The 20,841-nt window shown below is 37.7% G+C and overlaps 1 protein-coding gene across 7 annotated transcripts; it reads left to right on the top strand.

Moving 5' to 3' along the window:
- Nucleotides 1-279: 279 nt before the first annotated feature.
- Nucleotides 280-20,601, top strand: rffl (ring finger and FYVE-like domain containing E3 ubiquitin protein ligase). Of its 7 annotated transcripts, XM_083548440.1 has the most exons (8): nucleotides 1,836-1,901; nucleotides 2,011-2,094; nucleotides 2,638-2,705; nucleotides 11,536-11,735; nucleotides 13,140-13,535; nucleotides 15,556-15,624; nucleotides 17,325-17,535; nucleotides 17,782-20,601. In XM_083548440.1, the coding sequence occupies exons 4-8, from the start codon at nucleotides 11,550-11,552 to the stop codon at nucleotides 17,961-17,963; spliced, it is 1,044 nt and encodes a 347-aa protein (XP_083404566.1). In that variant the 5' UTR covers nucleotides 1,836-1,901; nucleotides 2,011-2,094; nucleotides 2,638-2,705; nucleotides 11,536-11,549; the 3' UTR covers nucleotides 17,964-20,601. The 7 variants fall into 7 exon arrangements, with proteins under 7 accessions (XP_083404568.1, XP_083404565.1, XP_083404569.1 ...); XM_083548442.1 differs by lacking the exons at nucleotides 1,836-1,901; nucleotides 2,011-2,094 and adding an exon at nucleotides 280-304; XM_083548439.1 differs by lacking the exon at nucleotides 2,011-2,094 and having other exon boundaries at nucleotides 1,779-1,907.
- Nucleotides 20,602-20,841: the final 240 nt, after the last annotated feature.

The raw sequence follows: 20,841 nt of genomic DNA, 5'->3' as shown, positions 1-20,841 counted from the left end.
GTACAATCGATCAGTGATTTATTGAGGCTTATGGATCCATAGCAACAACATACATTTTAAATAAATATCTGCATTTGACCTCTAAGTAGGGACATGACTGTAGAATAAATAAATACACTGCCTGTCCAAAAAAAAACAAGAAGTCACCACCTGGATTTAAGTATGCAAATAGGTAAGAGCCTCCGATTGGATAATAACTGCATGGATGATGATGTTTCAGCTGGGAACAAGTTATTTAACCATAACTGATGCTGTGAGCAGCTTCTCATTTCTTAAACAACTATGTTGGAAGACACATCCTTTGGTAATGGAAAAGATGTTGATCTATCTCAATAGGGTCAAATTATTGGCATGCATCAAGCAAAGAAAACATCTAAGCAGATTGTTAAAACTACTCAAATTGTTTAAGAACTGTCCAATGCATTATTTATAACTGGAAGGATAGTGGGGAACCATCATCTTTGAGGGAGAAACGTGGTCGGATAAAAATCTTGAATGATCACAATTGGTGATCACTTAAATCAGGGGTCTCCAATCTTTTCCAGAAAGGGCCAGTGTGGGTGCAGGTTTTCATTCCAACCAATTAATGGTCACACCTGATAACCATTGAAAATGAAGATCATTAGATTTGAACAGGTAGAATTTGGTGTGGACTTGCTTGGTTGGAATAAAAACCTGCACCCACACTGGCCCTTTCTGGAAAAGATTGGAGACCCCTGACTTAAATGTTTGGTAAAATCAAATTGTAAAGAAACAACAGTAGAACTCAAGGCTATGTTTAATAGTGAACGTAAGAGCATTTCCACACTCACAATGCAAAGGGAACTCAAGGGATTGTGACTAAACAGCTGTGTAGCCTCAAGAAAACCACTTATCAGTGAGGCTAATCGAGAAAAAAAATGGCTTCAATTTGCTAGTGACCAAAAAGATTGGACTCTGGAGCAATGAAAGAAGGTCATAAGGTCTGATGAGTCCAGATTCATGCCTACCGTACAAGCCTGTGGGGGCAGTGCTATGATCAGGGGTTGCTGCAGTTGGTCAGGTCTAGTTTGAGCAACATTATTTGCCCAAAGAATAAGGTCATCTGACTACCTGCATATATACTGAATAACCAGGTTATTCCATCCATGAATTTTTCTTCCCTGATGGCAAGAGCATATTCCAAAATGACAATCCCAGGATTTATCGGGCTCGAATTGTGAAAGAGTCGTTAAGGGAGCATGAGATCATTTTCACACATGGATCGACCACCACAGAATCCAGACCTTAACCCCATTAAGAATCTTTGGGATGTGCAGGAGAAGACTTTGCACAGGGCCACTCTCCCATCATCAATACAAGAGCTTGGTGAAAATGTACTGCAACTCTGGATGGGAATAAATGTTGTGACATTGCAGAAGCTTATCAAAACAATGCCATAGTTAAGGCTAAAGGCGATCCAACAAAATATTACTGTGTGACTTTTTATTTTTATGGGACGGGCAGTTGGTCAAGTTACAGTCGGTCAGAACACAGGCTGGCAGGTGATATGGTTCTCATTTCACCAGGAGTAAGGACTTTAAGGGCAAGGTTGGTTCTAGAAAACAACACATCAGCAAGGCAGCTGGAAAATCCCAAATGTTTATTAAACAGTTTAGTTGCAATGCAATACAAAATTGTTTATATGTTCAATCTTAATGTTATCACGTTTCAGAGATTCCAGATTTTGGTAGTGTCTGCGCTTGAATTTGGAACACAGCCCCACGCAGTTTAGCGCCTTTGTGGCTCCGACGTGCGCGCTCCCGGCCTTGTGACGTCGCCAAAGGTCACGCGCACGCAGTACAAAACTACCAACAATAGCGAATGAGCCGTTGAAGTGGAAGTGAGCGAGTTTTCACCGAGGACGGAGTCTCTGGCGCCAGGTTATGGTTTGTGACTTTTTTTATTTGGTTAGACTGGAAACACAATTGTGGGATTCCAGTATTTGGTGGACTTGTGGAAACTTCAGAATTTTCGACAAGTTGTGGAGAGTGTTCGGTTTTTCCAGGTATGGCGAGCTGTCGGTTAAGTTTGAAGCCGCCGCTGTAACTGCTAGCAGGAGGATCCTCACAAACAGTGAGTTGTTAGAAATCAGACACGATGAGCCTCCAGCTGCTTCACCTGGGATTTTATTTTAGACTGAAACTTCGAGCTGAAATTAAGTCCAGGACATGTTTAAAGAGTTATAATAAAGTTTTAATTTGATTACTGGACGGACTGAGTCAGCTGGAAACTGAGGTATAGTTAGTTAGAAGCATTTCTGACTCTGACGACTGATTAGATTTTCCTTTACACTGCATGGTAGAAATGCTGCTAGTCCCAACCCAGTCATCTCTCACCACCCTATTGTTAGGATCTCGGTTTGTCAATTGTGCCAATTCATTGTCAGTTTTTCGAAATTTACCAGAAAGAAACGGACACTAAATGCCCCATTGCCTGATTCAGTTTCCTGTTCACATGCTCACGTTGGCTTGCTGATGTGTAAGTGTGTGTGTGTAAGAGATCAGGTTTCCTCATAGAGAAGTGGAAGTGTGTGTCATGGGATTTGTTATTCCCTGCATGTTGCAGTGAAGATGATTATGATGATGGACTCACATGTCAGTGTTGTCCTCTCTGTAGATGTGTGATATGAGCTGCACTTCTCTCAAGCTGACACTTTAAACAAACATCAGTGGATCATCGGCAAGGTAAGGACAGTTCACCAATCTTCAACTTATTTCAGTTTATTAACCCTCGGGACAGTTTTGAGATTTGAAAGATCAGATCTTTATTCACTACGCCTGTAGTCTGTAAGTACAGTAACACAAATGTGACCCCAGACATATATTTGTCTGGACCAAATTCAAAACGAAGCCGATTTACTGAAACCTGCCTTTGTTAGTAGTTGAATTATGTTTATACTATCCAGAATTTCATAATCTATAAATAATAGACTTTTGGTTGAAACAGACCAGTAACTTATTTTAACTTATTATTTTTTCTCAACACTTGAGCAATAACAGAAATAATTGTGGTTTTTTGGCATTCACACACGTTCAGACAGAAACTGTGACATTCTGATCTACGTTATCAATGTAAAACTGCATATTCTCTCGTATGTAAAAGTAGCCCCAGCTTGAAAAGGACATCACACAAATTAAAAGACTATTTTACAAATGCATGCAATTTGTACAAAACTTTGCTTTGCATAACAAACATAATTGACTGACTCAACTGCTGCACTTGGACTTAAAATGCATGCGTATTTAAATAAACAGGTTGTTCTTTTATCAGGGAATTCTATTGTGATGTGTGTATATATATATTACTACAGATGCAATGACTAATGGCTAGTATTTTCTTGTCATGGATTGTTCAGTTTCATGATGAACTCCAGAGCATGGCTGAGGTGATGCACAAATTCCATTATTACCAAATAATAATTTAACAAAATTTGATTTGTGCAAATTGTATTAGACTGGGTGGAAAGGGAGATATAAGTTTATTGTCTATTTCAGGTATGTGGACAGTCAGGTTCTTGCCTGGTCATGTGACCGAATGAAGCACTCAAAGTTTTGCTTCAGGTGTTTATCCCCCACACTTTCTCCCCGTCCACCCACTACTTCCCATCCACCTCTCATGGGAGGGTGAAAACATGCATATCCTCCATCGGTTCAAACTGATGCTCATGCTGTGTCTCAGGGCACCGGGACACACTTGGGGACAGCTCTATTGGCCCTCTTCTTTATACATTAACCTGTGATGAACTAGTCTCTTGGACACTTGGCACTTGGTAGCTGTAACTTCATTAGGATTCGAACGTGAGATCTCCAGACTATAGAGTAAAAATCAAAACACATTTGCTTGCAGGTGCAATTGCACTGTTGTGGCTAAGCAATGTAGGTCAACCTACCTGACAAGCAAATAACAATGATTCATTTTAAACTGCATTTAAAGTTGAATGTTTAAAGATCACCTTCCAGTGACTGCAATCTATTCAAGTAATCATGACTCAGCTCCAGTCATTCGTTCAACTCCAATCCTCACAAATATGAAGGGGCATGTATTAAAGGATCTGAAGTAACAGGCATTTTTTTTGTCTGACTAAGTGGTGAAAAAGTCTCTAGGCTGCAACTAATATAATTTCAGAGGATATATTTAATGTAGTCTACTTTGTATGTAGGCATTCTACATTGCTGTCTTGTGCTTTAACTAAATAAATAAAGAAATCAGTAACATAAAATAAGACTGACTATCTCTTAGATTAGTAGTGCGTAAAGGTGTGTTTTATTGTATCTAGTTGCTAACTATTATGAAGTCCAAACCAATTATATAATATATATGATATTATATATAAAATTTAACAGAAATGTTTGTGGACACATCAAACTGTCACACAAACATGTGGTTCTTCTCCTGATTATTGTTTGGAGATGCAAGTAAACATTTATCTAGGATGTCATTGTATGCTCTAGTATTACAGTTTCCCTTTACCCCACCAAACACCAGACACTCGTCCATCATCAGTGGTTCATCAGAAGTTTGCAAACCTTTTGCTATTTACTTATAATACAACAAATAATAATTAAAAAACACTAGTCTTTCAAAAGACACTCAGTGAAAATCTTGCTGTCACTAGCAAAATATGTGCGATCGGTATTGTACAGCTGTTTATTTTGCTTACTAGCATTAGAAAAGTGTGCAATTCCTAGAAGTGATGCAAAAACTAGAAATGTTTTTGATTAAGGGATTAGTGAAAGAACAGAAAGTCACTCTGTTGCTCAAGTATGATGATAGCTGGCACAAAGCAAATGTATCTGTTACTTTGTGACTTCATTGAATGCAGGGATGTTTACAAAATGAGAAACTGGTCCCACATGGGGGACAATGGGAACTGATCTCATGATTCACACACACAGTTTTGAAAAGTTTTAAAAAAGGGGGGCCTTTTCTGTTATCTCTGCCTTTCCCTCGGTTAATGTTCTTTGCATGTGATTTTTATGAATGAATATTAGTATAGATGGATTTGTCATTTATCCACTGTCACTATTTAATATGAACCATACTGGTTAACTAAAGATTTTCAGATTGTCAGTATATTCATTTGAAGCAAATTTTTTGATTCGTAAATCTAATTTTGTGTCTAATGTGATTTAGTGCAGATAAATATGGTATTTTGTTAACCAGCTAATTTTTAATCATTATTATTAATAATAATAATTATGATTTCAGTCATAGCTTATTGGGAGTTTTAGACCGGCGATGTAATTGTTGTTGTTTTCAAATTTTCAATGAGGTCATAAATGTTCAGCATATTTGGGCTTAGTAACATTCAGCGGTAAAGCTATAAATAAGTTTTAGGGCATAGAAAGTCTTCAAGGTGGCTTTTTTTTTTAGATTCTTAGTAACTTGTCAAGCTGCCCTTTCTGCCTTCTTAACTTCAAGACAGAAAATGAAGAGGCTGCTGTGACACCAGCAATTAAGTTGTTCAACCACATTAAATCTAAATATATATTGGCCACCCTGCCCTGTAACCCAGGTGTGCTAAAGCCTAGTAATGTAAAATGCATGAATCTGTGCTGTAGTTTCCTCAGACAAAAGCTGCATAATGTTCTGCGGTTATAGTAAGCAGCCAGTAGTGTTTTATATCCTGTTTCTCTGCAAGCTCTCTTGCCAGAGCAGTGTTATTGTGTGTTTGGGCCTGTGGTGTGGGGCTGTACAGAAGCACTGACAGTAGCACGTCATTTGGAGCGCAGGGACTAAGGGAGTGCCCCTGCTGACTTGTTCAACTTTGCATGGCCTGCTGTGCTTCCTAATAAAGGCTAATAATGAATAAAAGGAATATAAGTTGCAGATAGCATCAAGATGATTTTTATTCTCTTAGGCTTTTAAAAATACAACCAATGCCTTTGATTAATCTCAATTAAAACATGGTGGTAATATGGAGTATTTTTGTCACTTCAAGTTCCACAACTATATTTCTTTTAGATCACAACAATCACTCTTTCTATGATTTCTTAAAACGTTTTATTTATTTATCAGTCAGCATATAATAAACTAGTTTAGTATATTTTACTCTACAACATCAAAATCAATTATTAAATATTCAGAAAAATTAACTATTTATAGTGAAATGATGACCAATAAATGTGATATGAACATGTACTATAATAGTAGAATGCTGGCATGGGCTGTTGATGGCGCTATTAAAATGTATATTTTTAATGAATCGTTGGATTTTAAAAAGCCTTTTATTTGTATATACAATACTTTTCCGCCACATGTGATTTCATATAATCATTTTTGAAAATGTGAGCAGACTTGCTTTGCTAAGACATGTTCCTTTCTGTTTGTCTGGAATTCACTGAGATGTTACCATATTTTTTATGTCAACAATCTTTATATCTTCCTGCAAAACAAATGTTACTTTCAGTCTGTGCAAATAAACACTAAGGTGTACACCAAAACGCAGACATTCCCCTAATTACTAATTACTAATACACGCTGATTCCCGAAGTTGATTTTGCAAGTTCTCCCACTTAGAAGTCATGGAGGGGACTGAAATTGTCATCGTAGGTGCATGTCCACTGTGAGAGACATAATCTAAAAAGAAAAATCCAGAAATCACAATATATAATTTTTTTAACTATTTATTTGTATGATACAGCTGCAAATAAGTATTTGAACACCTGAGAAAGTCAATGTTAATATTTGGTACAGGAGCCTTTGTTTGCAATTACAGAGGTCAAACGTTTCCTGTAGTTTTTCACCAGGTTTGCACAGTTTGAGCTCCCTCCAAAGATTCTCTATTGGGTTTAGGTCTGGAGACTGGCTAGGCCACGCCAGAACCTTGATATGCTTCTTACAGAGCCACTCCTTGGTTATTCTGGCTGTGTGCTTCGGGTCATTGTCATGTTGGAAGACCCAGCCTCGACCCATCTTCAATGCTCTAACTGAGGGAAGGAGGTTGTTCCCCAAAATCTCGCAATACATGGCCCCGGTCATCCTCTCCTTAATACAGTGCAGTTACCCTGTCCCATGTGCAGAAAAACACCCCCAAAGCATGATGTGGCGGTGGACATTTTAAAGGCAGACTAACAGGTCTTTGAGGGTCAGAATTCTAGCTGATAGACAGGTGTTTAAATACTTATTTGCAGCTGTATCATACAAATAAATAGTTTAAAAATTATACATTGTGATTTCTGAATTTTTTTTTTAGATTATGTCTCTCACAGTGGACATGCACCTACGATGACAATTTCAGACCCCTCCATGATTTCTAAGTGGGAGAACTTGCAAAATAGCAGGGTGTTCAAATACTTATTTTCCTCACTGTATATAAGGTTCCAGAACAAAGGTGGCTAGTTAACGTTAACGTACTACAGCAGCCTGCTGGAAAAAGTCTTTAAAATGATGCCTTGTGTACTTGTATCTGTTTAATCGAGGTAAGGTCAGTTAAAAATGAATTGCGGATGCTGGGCTGTGAATTTTTCAAATGTCTTTAGCTGTGATACATGATGATCTACTTTAAAAATGTTAAATAACAAGGCATTCCCAGACCTTCATCTTCAATGCTGTTGTCTTCATTTAGAAACTCTTACCCCAGGGCAATGCGAATCTGTCTGTGTAGCCATGGAAGCAGTTGTGTCTTTGTGTTTGACTTGGGTTTCCAGTGTAGACTATTAATAGAGGACAGTAGAGTGCTGGTAGTCCTGCCGTGCCTTTGCTTCCTTGTTATTGGATACTTTCGTTTGTTCTAGCGTTCTCTTTCATGGGTTTGCTTTCCACATGGCCTGTTGGGGCAGGCCTTTTTTTTTTTTTTTTTTTTTTTTTTTTTTTTTTTTGTAGACAGGCAGGGAAAAGTTATATATCATAAATATCATGGGGAAATGTAATTTAATGAATGTTTCAGTTAATGATGAGTTAATTAGTTTCTGAAAATGTGTCCTAGCTTGAGACAGCAACGTGTACATTGATGACAATATTAGCACGAAGGCCCATTTTGTATTTTGGCCACATTAAGAAGCAAATATGATATTAATATGGTTGTGGTTTTGGTTGAATGAGCTGTGTTTAAAGCCCATGTAATATACAATACTCTGTATACTCGCCCCTGTGACAATAATAAGAATAATAGTTCTGGATTATGGTTGTGCCTAGTTAATACAACACGATTTTCTAAATCAAAGGAATGTGTCGGTTGTTTAAAATACACCATTTATATCACCTGTGATCTGTTGTTTTGTGCTTGTAGCATTGTGCACACTCATGATGTTTGTGAGCCTTTCTGCAATTGCTCATGACTTTTTACCTAGAGAGATAGATCCCAGCTGGCTTCATCCCCAAATCCCACTTTCTCATGAAAATAAACATGAGCGCTTCAGTGTCTATTTGTTCTATCTTAGCAAAAACAAGATACAAGAAGGACTGTTTAGGGAAACAACGAAGAATATCTTTTCGGGGGGACTAGTTATATAATGAAAAGAAACATAGCTACAGTGAGGAAAATAAGTATTTGAACACGCTGCTATTTTGCAAGTTCTCCCACTTAGAATTAATGGAGGGGTCTGAAATTGTCATCGTAGGTGCATGTCCACTGTGAGAGACATAATATAAAAAAAAAATCCAGAAATCACAATATATGATTTTTAAACTATTTATTTGTAAGATACAGCTGCAAATAAGTATTTGAACACCTGAGAAAGTCAATGTTAATATTTGGTACAGTAGACTTTGTTTGCAATTACAGAGGTCAAACGTTTCCTGTAGTTTTTCACCAGGTTTGCACACACTGCAGGAGGGATTTTGGCCCACTCCTCCACACAGATCTTCTCTAGATCAGTCAGGTTTCTGGCCTGTTGCTGAGAAACACGGCGTTTGAGCTCCCTCCAAAGATTCTCTATTGGGTTTAGGTCTGGAGACTGGCTAGGCCACGCCAGAACCTTGATATGCTTCTTACAGAGCCACTCCTTGGTTATCCTGGCTGTGTGCTTCGGGTCATTGTCATGTTGGAAGACCCAGCCTCGACCTATCTTCAATGCTCTAACTGAGGGAAGGAGGTTGTTCCCCAAAATCTCGCAATACATGGCCCCGGTCATCCTCTCCTTAATACAGTGCAGTCGCCCTGTCCCATGTGCAGAAAAACACCCCCAAATCATGATGCTACCACCCCCATGCTTCACAGTAGGGATGGTGTTCTTGGGATGGTACTCATCATTCTTCTTCCTCCAAACACGTTTAGTGGAATTATGACCCAAAAGTTATATTTTGGTCTCATCTGACCAGATGACTTTCTCCCATGACTACTCTGGATCATCCAAATGGTCATTGGCAAACTTAAGACGTGCCTGGACATGTGCTGGTTTAAGCAGGGGAACCTTCTGTGCCATGCATGATTTCAAAACATGACGTCTTAGTGTATTACCAACAGTAACCTTGGAAACGGTGGTCCCAGCTCTTTTCAGGTCATTGACCAGCTCCTCCCGTGTAGTCCTGGGCTGATTTCTCACCTTCCTTAGGATCATTGAGACCCCACGAGGTGAGATCTTGCATGGAGCCCCAGTCCGAGGGAGATTGACAGTCATGTGTAGCTTTTTCCATTTTCTAACGATTGCTCCAACAGTGGACCTTTTTTCACCAAGCTGCTTGGCAATTTCCCTGTAGCCCTTTCCAGCCTTGTGGAGGTGTACAATTTTGTCTCTAGTGTCTTTGAGCAGCTCTTTGGTCTTGGCCATGTTAGTAGTTGGATTCTTACTGATTGTATGGGGTGGACAGGTGTCTTTATGCAGCTAACGACCTCAAACAGGTGCATCTAATTTAGGATAATAAATGTAGTGGAGGTGGACATTTTAAAGGCAGACTAACAGGTCTTTGAGGGTCAGAATTCTAGCTGATAGACAGGTGTTCAAATACTTATTTGCAGCTGTATCATACAAATAAATAGATTAAAAATCATATATTGTGATTTCTGGATTTCTTTTTTTAGATTATGTCTCTCACAGTGGACATGCACCTACGATGAAAATTTTAAACCCCTCCATGATTTCTAAGTGGGAGAACTTGCAAAATAGCAGGGTGTTCAAATACTTATTTTCCTCACTGTATTTTATAAATATTTAGCTGTTTTTTGTAAGTGAAATGATTGCACTTACATTATACATTCACTTTTTTCACAGAAATAGATGGATTTCCTCTCGACTTAATCCTAGGAAGAAAAAAACAAAATAGATACCAAGGAAATAAAACAAAAGTGGTTTAAAAAAATGTATTCTCATATGCATGCATCTTACAGTAAGAGCCAAATAATGAATGTTTATTAAGGGCTAAATATATAGTTAATACATTTAGCATATTTCTCACAGGAGTAAAAGAAGAGGGTTCATACTTTCACACTGTAAATGAAGTCATGATGTTCTCTGTAGCTGGAGGGAAAGGAGCTGTTCGGAATCACATTGCATATTATTCCCAGGCGAGGACATACACACAAATACAGTAAGAACCCAAATAATGATGGCATTGTGGCTGTTTGCATAGAAATTAGTTCCTATCTTTGTTATTTATATAAACAAAATAAATAACAAGCATGTGTAATATTAGGGTTAGACACTACTGAAAACTTACAGATTTATATGGGCAAGGACAAGGGTATCAGGATTAGAACTTCTAACCTAATTTTACATCACTATAAGCTTTGGCTCTGGTTTTTTAATGATGGAGGCTCCAAAGTGCAGCATCAGAATGTTGGTGAAATGCAAACAAATATGTTTTGAAACTGCTAGGCTTGTGTGCCTTCTTTTGTGTTTTTCAAAATGAGTGTCATCCTAGTAGGAGCTGTGTGGCAAGGCTCTTGTATCTCAGCCTGAACACACTCTGAATAAATGATAGGAGTCCTACTTCAGCAACCGAGCACCAAGCCACCTGCTGGTACTCTGACCTACTAAATTCACTCCTAAGTGCTTAAATCCTAGTGTTCCTGATAAGAGGAGTAAACTTTAGTCTCTGAAACAGCAATTTCTGTTTCCAGCTGTTTCTCCAATTCCAGAGAGGTTTTCGATTACTGTCTTTCAAATCACCAAGATAAGTCCATAATGTCTAGCGGCTAACAGGAGCTGTTCAAGGTTGAAACGCGTAGGCCATCTGTATGATTAGGCAGTGCTCCATTAAGGAAATGCCAAACCAGGCAGTAGGCCACAAATTAAACTTGTGGTTTCATAATGCATGCATTTGTTTATGCAGATGCACACTTATGATTATACTGATAACCTGCTTTAATGTTTTTAGTACTTTGCTAATGATAGAAAAGGAGATTTGAAGCCCTAATTCGCATCAGGAAATGAGTAACATCGAGTTATTGTAATTGATTCTCTACAAGTAGCCTAAGCACCTAGCCTGTTTCTCTCCCCCCCCCCCCCCCCCTAGTGTTGATGGTCAGCTGTCTAATTTGTGATATGTAATATTTGCCCATTAATCATATATTGGACTGAAATGATGGCAAATTGATTTTAAAATAGTTTCATGATTTTGTCTCTGTTTCCTCAGGAAGTGTTTGGAGCATGTGGGCCAGTTGTTGTAACTGGCTCTGTCTGGACTCATCCACTGTGGAGGAGAACAGTAGTCGCAGATCTAGCTCACGCCATCAGGCGTATACTAACTCGGGCTACAACAGCTACCCATCTCCCACTGCTCCGGAGCACATATGTAAGGGATGTGGGGGCCGTTTTGATGCTCTTGAAAGAAAGGTAAATAACATTCGCATTTTACTCAGCTCTGAGGTACGCATAAGTGATTATCACTAATATTTAAATAAGGATTTGTTTTTTGTTTTATTATCTAAATCTCATTTTATATTTGTGCTTATTACTGTATTTCAGACAGATGAATGTTTTAGATGTTGAGTGTATGTGCTGGATTGACTGTCTCTTTAAACTACTGTGAAATAGACAGACGAGGATGTCATACCGGATTTTAGTTAAGCATGTGAAAATGTCTCATTCTTAGATTATGGAGAAGTTCTTTAATGACCGAAAAATATCTATTATGGGATAGAATACATTTCAGAGCTGAAATTCTAAATAAGATGTGTTAATAAAATGCTTTGTAGCCTACGTGAGCCTAATTAAATGCAATTTTCCTGTTGTACGCAAGAAAATCTTTGAGGGTGGCTTACTGGGCAAAATAAATATTTGCTTGAGCAACTTCAATGATTGTTCTTGAAATGTCTTGCGATTTTAAATATTTTCCAGTACAGCAGCCATGCTAAGGAATCTCTTGCATCGTATAACACACCAATTGGGTATATTAGGTTTTGGTATTTAGTGATGTACCTAGTGATTAGTTGATATGCAAAATTATGCTAATTAGTGGATGTGCTAAAAAAAAATTAAAATAAAATGAAGACCTTTTTAAATACAAGGTTTTTCAAGCTGAAAAAGCAACTGCAAACTTAGCCAAGTAGATGCTTCAGGTATATAAAAAAAAAAAATAACGTTCATAAAATTAGATCAAAAGCAATATTGGCATTTAACTTATGCATAGTATGCCTAGTATGTGTTTCACTTTGAATAGACCAGTATGAAGAAATCTTGAACTTTACTCGATATCATGTGACTTTTTAGAGCATGTTGGAGGAATCTGGGATTTTCCTGTTTTTAATATTGTAGTAAATATCAGCCACTCATAATATGGTTGTTAAATAGGATTTAAGTCAAGACAATTTGTCATTTCAACCATATAAAGCTGAGGCTGTACACGGTGAAATAAAACAGAATTTCTCCAGAACCCTGGTGCTACATAAAACAACAAATCCACTTAACAGAAAAACAAAGCCTGGTGCAACCTGGTGCAAAGAGACAACACGAAATACAAAATAGCGCCCCCAGTAAAGCTACTGTGTATTTATTTACTAAACACAAGAAATGGACAGAGCACCGCAGTATGTTTGAGCTACTTTGGACTTGCAGCCAAAAAATTGCATGTAGTCTAAAACTTAACTGTGTTCTTACAGTTAACATGTAAGAGTTGTAATAGGATTTATTTTTATTTGCCATTAGTTATGAGAGATGGCTAAATATAACAGTGCTGGCACATCCTGTCCATGACTCAGAGCTGATGATCACTTTTTTTGTTGTTTTTGTTTATCACAGCATGTATGTGTAGACTGCAAAAAGAATTACTGTAGTCGCTGCTCAGCCCAGTTAGAGCCTCGTCCGCGACTCTGCCACACTTGTCAGCGTTTCCATGGTACGATGTTTGAGCGGGCGGAGCTGATGAAGCTAAAAGTTAAAGACTTGAGGGACTACCTTCATTTGCATGAAGTCCCAACGCAAATGTGCAGAGAAAAAGAGGAGCTTGTAGAATTGGTCCTCGGTCAGCATACTCCTACCTCTGACGCGTCAACACCAAGCGACGAACATGTACACACATCCCTATCTGAGCAGGAAATGATCTCGGAACCCAGCACAATCAGCGAGCCACCCTCTACAGGGAGTGGAGTTATGACGGACCTGACTTCCCAGTCACAGAGTGCAGTGGACGAGCAGGTAAGGAGAAGAGGAGGGCCTTCTCGCTGAACTCTGTGCAGTTAAAAAAGGTTTTTCAAAAGTTTCCCAATCTAAAGTTTGGCAGGTCAAATAGTTATTTAACAGTAGTCTGTTAAGAGATTTAGTAGTAAAATGTAATACAATCGCATGTACTTTTGTATAAAAATAAGAACATAAAATAACTCCTGAATTTAAGTATTATCCAAAACAGCACATCCCCCAAGTGTTTTATTGCACTAATACCACAGTCATTTATTTAAATAATTTGAAAACCAAATGTATACATAAAAAAAACTTGATTTGTGCGAAGTGATTTAAAAAGTTTGCTTTATATCATCTAAACCCTCAAATTGACAAAACAAATGCAGTTTCACATGAAATGGCAAACCCCTTCTATTTTCTGTCTCTTGAGAAAATGTTATACTGCAGCTTTATCCCAATTGTTACAAGAGGCTGACTATTTTCATTATTCATTACATAAACAATGTCTTATAGAAAACTTCCACTTCTCGGTTTTCTAGCAGTTTCCCACATTTTTAAGCCTGTTCATGTAGAGCACATTTGCCACACGCAATACAAAGTCCCAGTGTAAATTTCCTAGTACAGGAGAAATGACATTTATGAACAAGCACATTATAATAAACATGTGATTTCAACTACATCTGCGAATATTATATATGAGATGTACTTTTATAGACCTTCATAACACATTTGTCGAATCAGACAGATGAATTCCAGTGTTTGGTATATGTGATTGGTTTCATTGTATTGTATGTTTTGGTCTCCTGCAAAAGAAAAACAAATGTTTGACACTGGACTTTTGTTCTGTTTATTTTGAAACATTTGGGAGCAGTGTTAAAAAATTAGAAACTGGAAAATATAAAGGGTAAAGTCTGTTCTTGGGAAAGAAATGGTTTGGAAAAGAAAATGCAATGTTGGATAAAAAGCAAATATCTCAGGGCTATTCCAAAGTGACCATGGTATAAGCACATTGTGTAATATGTGACATTTTTTGAGGGTGGTGTCCTACTTTAGTCTGCACATGAACTTCTTGCTTTGGTTTGCACCTGAATATAAGACTGTGTCCTGACTTGGTTTCAGTTTTTTTCGTTTAGATGTTTATAAGTTTCTATAACACAGTTTCAAAACCTCAAAAAAATACTCGCACTATACTCACACCACAGCAAAACTGACTTTTTGGTTTTATATACATTTTCTTGTCAGGTTCATGATGTAAAGGACTTATGTTATGTAGTTTTTACAGTCATCGCTAATGTATAATAATAATTTTCTTTTCACAAGGAAAAAAAGGAAAAGTACACACTGCAGTAACCGCACTCCTTATCACTTAAATGTGACTTGCTGGAACAAATTGCTTCAGGCCTACTTGGTGGCAATGTCACTTTATGGTAGTGACATCATAAACATAGTCCTTTTATTGTGGTCTGTCCTTGAGGCGATGATTTTTGAAACATTGAAACTATCTGAAACAGTCCTGTTTTCTTTGAACTCGTTTATTTATTAAAATATTGCGCTTTTTAAAACTGTCACTGCACGTTATTGCCCGATTTTGTCCGCTGACTAACAGACATTTAGATGGCAAATTTGGTCAATAAAAAGTACTTTTGAAAATGAGGAAGAAAATATTCATGACTCATTCTGAATTCAGGACCATATTTTAAATTTGGATTACATAAAATGAATCCTTTTCTCTCATCAGCCAACAAAATAAATTCTCCCAGTCATTAATCTACAGTATCCGGTATATTAGTCATCCCCTCGTACTTGTGCCAATTAGCTTACATGTGGTGTATCATAAGTGGCTTTTATGGAAGAAAGTCCTGTCTGTCAGCATTGACTTCCTCCTATCTATACCAGTTATAACCACCTAGCTCTTTCAGGTGCAATCTGATTTAGGCAAAACTGTAAACCAATGTATTTAAAAAGGAAAGAAGTGGAGCTGTCGGGACGTGCAGCAGTTTCCTGTGGCTTATTATGGCTGTGATTTTTTGACCTGTAGATTGGGTCAGTGGCAGAAGAGCCAGTTGATGTTGAGGAAACAGAGCTTCAGGGGGCACAGGAATGCCAGGTAGCCTTACATCAGTGCTTTATATATCTGCTGCTGCTGCTACAAAGCTAGGAGTGTGAAACGAAGAAGAGGACAAAAGGGGGGAAAGAAGTTTAAACTTAATTTACCTTTGCATGGCTTGTTCATTTTGTTGTGCATAAAGATGTACATTTTGGCACCAACTTGGAGGACAAAATTGGGTTATTTTAAAATGTCCTCTCCTTCATTTAGTTCCTAGTTAATAGACTTAGACCATGCTCTGCTTTTTTTCTTTTATCATTATTTTACAGCATTTATTCACTCAGCATGATATTTATTCTTGATGTCAAAAAGATCCAAATGTGTTCTAGTCTGGAATCTTTTTACTTATTAACTAGTAGTATAGAAGTTTAAAGAAGTAAGTTTTTAAGTTTATATAAGTATAAACATACAGTTTAGCAATGTTTTTTAAAGTTGTTGAAAAGCTCCAGCTAATGATAATTCACCTTTTGTTTTTTTCTTCTTTAAATAAAAGAAAAAAACAGGGTTGCGAACATAAGTGAGTCGTGTCAAAATTAGGCAATTATGAGATTAATGATGTTTAAAGCAGTTTCCTATAAAAAAAAATTCCCCAGAATTTCCTAAAGGGTCTGGTCTTTAACTAGTAGATAGAACACTAAACAAAACTATTTAGTGTGCATTTAGTACTAATAAAAAGAGGTAGGGAATGTTTGACAGATACATATTAAATTATACCTTCTTAATATTGTTCTCTAAAACACCTGTAGAAGCTGTAGACATTAAGTCAGAGCTTTCAAGGTTTTGGTAGTAGTCACGAGCTCACAAAAATGGACATTTATAACTTTGGAAATGCTATTACTGAATTTCACCTATTACTGGTGGTCAGAGGAAAGTCATTGTTTTAATTTTTTTCTATTTTTGCTTTGTTCGTTGTTTTAGTAAATCATAGGCTCAATAGAGTTTAATCCGAGATCCATTAAATATCTCAAGGTCTTTGTCATTGCCCAGATCAGAAATGCAGTTTAGCCATAGCATGCTTGATACCAGCCCTGCTGTTTACTCAGTGTGTCCCGGTATGCATGATGGCACATGGCTGGATTTTCTGGCTTTTCTTCTTTTGCTTTCTGTCTTTTGCATTGAATTGCTTTAAGTGGTTGCATCGTGGTTGCGTGGGTTTTCCCATCCGTCAGCAGTCACTGCATAACTGATTGAGCTGTGACAAGTCACATTTTTGGGCATGAATTTTTACAAAGTGAATATTTCTCATTATTGATTCATGTTCTGGTGATTCAAAAAATCATATCTTGGAATCACCACACACAAATTCCCCTTCTTTACCCCGGCCATGTGGCATTTTTCTAGCGAGCACTTTTGTGAATTAATGTGGAGATCTACAGTATATTTTTTTTTTAAACACATTTGTAGCCATATAGACTTGCTAAGACCTAAAAACGTACTCCATTCCAAATTCAGAATCTGTCATATTTAAAAAAAAAAAAAAAAAAAAATGCTTTGAGGATAGTGAACAACAAGTGTTGTGGTATGAGTTACAGGAAGTGGTTTACTAGATTGAAATAGTCCTAACATTGTCCTTAAATAGGTTACAAAATTCAAGATCAATTGTCTTTTCCCTCCTATAAACTACCTCACTTATTATGATTATTTTCCACTTATTGCCATTTTTTCATGCATTTCTTGGTATGTTCCTTTCTCACTCTCAGTCATCAGACTCGGATGAGCCGTTGCCCTCGGGTCGGCGGGCTTCTCTCTCAGACATTTCCTCAGTGGAAGATATCGAGGCTCTCAGTGTGCGTCAGTTAAAGGAAATCTTGGCCAGGAACTTCGTCAACTACAAGGGCTGTTGTGAAAAATGGGAACTGATGGAGCGAGTCACACGACTCTATCATGACCAGAAGGATCTGCAGAACCTGGGTGAGTTATCTACGCATTCCTGTGACAGCTGAGTGATGGTGTTAAAGGGTGAACATGTACAGGGAGGTTTGAGGGTCTATATGTTTTGATTATCAATTGAGGGTCCATTGATGTTTGATTAAAATAAGTTAAATATGTGAAAATGGACATAGATCATACTGTTAAAACTATAAATGAAGCATGGTGAGCAACATGCATACTGACAAATGAGAGATTGAAAGAATTGAAGTCTTGTGTTCCATACAGATTCTACAGAAGCGACCACCATGGAAGAAAACTTGTGTAAGATCTGCATGGACTCGCCGATCGACTGTGTGCTCCTGGAATGTGGACACATGGTCACGTGCACGAAGTGCGGCAAGCGCATGAGCGAATGCCCCATCTGCAGACAGTATGTAGTCCGGGCTGTGCACGTTTTCCGATCCTGAAACAGCATCTTTGGTCAGGGGATTACGAACTCTATCTCCTCTTTTTGATCATCTTGATATCAACACTTTGCCCATGAAGAGCCTTCTTCACCCGGCTGCTTCATTTTAATTACCAGCAGAGGTGAAATGGTTGAACTGGGAATAATGGTGAAAACTATACACTAGCAATAATTTTTCCCTCTGTGTCTTCTGTTTAGCTGTCACGCAAGTTTGTGTTGATTATTTTCAAACTACTGGACTTATTACAGAGCTGGAACGTTACATGGGATTCTAGATAGTTAAATATTCTAAAACATTTCCCACAGTTCTGTTTTAAAACAGAATGACCAATATCTGTCTTTTTAAATTGACATTTCTTGGCATTTGGCAGATGTTCTTATCCAGAGCGACTTATCCAGACTGACTGTCCACACAAATACACTGGTTACTTGGAATACAATGGCAGCGGGATCATGAGCTCTCCAAACCAAAACTTACTCACATTCCCAAATAACAAAGCTTAAATGTACAATGTCAGTATTGCATCCCTGCCCAAGCAAAACACAACACTGACACTCCCGGCTCACGACATGATGACGACTGTAGCCTGCATAGAGCCAACTTTGTGTGAGACATGTTTGACGAGCGTGATTGAGCATGGCGACATCTTGACAGGCCTGAAAAGTCACTGAATACCACAAACTCTGGGTGATTTTGAGCATGCAGTCAGATAAAGACCGACAGGAAGCATCTCATGATGTCCTATTCTGACAGGATTGGTACCTGTTAGGTACCTGGTATGTAAGAATGAAATAATGCATAGTACTCAAATATACTAATCTTCACTTAGAGTGCATTACTTGTGCTACTCTTGCAGTGGTTGATGAAGATACTCGCAATTCATTTTCACAAGTGAATTTTTTTTGTTGTTGTTTGGGGGGGTTTTTTGGCTTTTATTTAGTAATTATAAATGATCCATGAGTGATCATGGATACAGTCTGAGCTGAGTCTAAAGGCTGCCAGTTCACAAGCCAATGTAGTTAATTTGCTAAAAAAAAAAAAAGCTGCACCAGAATAAAGGGAAAAGGACAGAATCCCGGTGAGAGATCTTTTCTTCGTGACACTATACTATTCACAGAATTAGTTTATTTTTCTATAAACCTTCTAAATGCTGCACAAAACGAGTGATTTGTACAGAATTTAATATTACATCATTCAAAATGACTGTTTCTGTAATTAACAAAGAGAATCCTAATAATACGATGTCAGGTTGAGCAGCCGAAGACTCGCTATTGGATGAATGAGAAATGGTCTAATTCCAGTTTTGTGTGTGTGTGTGTGTGTGTGTGTGTGTGTGTGTGTGTGTGTGTGTGTGTGTGTGTGTGTGTGTGTGTGTGTGTGTGTGTGTGTGTGTGTGACATTTAGGTGTACAGTAAAGCTAACAAGTGGGTAACGTTTTAATGTTCTTTCCACCAGAGGCCTTTCATCTAAACCTGTAAAGTAAGCGACCAGATTTGTGCTGCTATCATCACTGTTAAATTAGTTTGACAGAACGTAATCAAAATCCAGAGTGTCTTCTCACTTACTGACTTTAATTGGTACTTGGTACTCTATTGGTACTCTATACCTATTAAAGCTCACAATCAGTTCAGTTCAAATCAGATATTGCAGTAATTCATTTAGTACTCAAAAGCTTTTCCATTTTGAATAGTCAGATGCAAACCAGGCTTCACTGGAAACATTTGCAGCCTCTTAGCCTCAGGAACTCCAGTTTGAGGAAATACGTGAAATATTAGCAGCAACTGCTCTGTGCACTGATGCAAGTCTAGATACTGTGCCAAAATAAGATTACTGTCTCTGTCTATGGCACTCCACAGTTCAAAATGTCTGCTAATACATCTCAATGCCTTCAGATTTCCCAGATTAGTGAGAACTGATCATGAAAGTAATTTATGCTGAAGTTCGTTTTGGACAGAGAGCTGAAACAGAAATGTGCCTTTACTTGTTCATGAAGCTTTGCAAAGTCTGCAAAGCAGATGCACTTTTATAGAAACCAAATGGGATCGTGTGAGAACTGTGTAACACCTTGAAAAGACAGCACCTTAAATCATGCCAGATATTGCGTGATAACGCTTTAATCCCCCCTCCCTCCCCCCCTTTGTAGAGGGGCTTTTCTACATCTCAAAAGGCTGCTCCAATCTATTCATTTGTTTATCTTTGGGACATTTTTCTCAAAAATCACTTTAAGCATCTGGAATTGTTTTAATCCAGGGACCTGCACGGTTCTCAGATGCTGTAGAGTCGCCAGTGCTGATGGACTTATTCAATAAAAAACCTATCTGTAACATAATGCCTTCATATTCTTCGTTTCTCAACAACACTGAACTTATTTCGAACAAGTCTGGGACTTCTATTAAACTCATTCAGAACTTTAGTACAATGTATATTGTAATGCTAGTTTTTCTTTTGTTTATAGGGAAGACATTGATTTGGAAATTCCTGATGTTTTAGATATGGGTTTTCCTTTTTTTCACCAGATACAAGGGGAATTAATGTCAACAGAACAGAGAAGTTACTTTAAAACTGCAAACTAGATGAACTAATTGGGTTTTCTTGTGTGTTGTTCTTTTGACTGTTTTGTATTAAAATGCTTCTTGGATTTTGTTGTCATGTATGGGTTTTTTTATTTTTTATTTTTTATTATTATTATTATTTATTTTAATGTTTAAAGAAGTTATGATATGTAGAACAGGAGGACAAGTTTATCCAGTTCCTCAGTATCAGTTGGTAATGGAACGCTGCACACTAATGCATTCTGTAAGTGTTCAGACTGGGGTAGAAAAATCAAAAGCAGCATTACATAATGCAGTATACAGTAACTATTGGCACACTCGATAAG

The sequence above is a fragment of the Silurus aristotelis genome, assembly GCF_946808225.1.
Source record: "Silurus aristotelis genome assembly, chromosome: 8".
Lineage (NCBI taxonomy): Eukaryota > Metazoa > Chordata > Actinopteri > Siluriformes > Siluridae > Silurus > Silurus aristotelis.
This window is presented reverse-complemented; position numbering and strand designations above follow the sequence as displayed.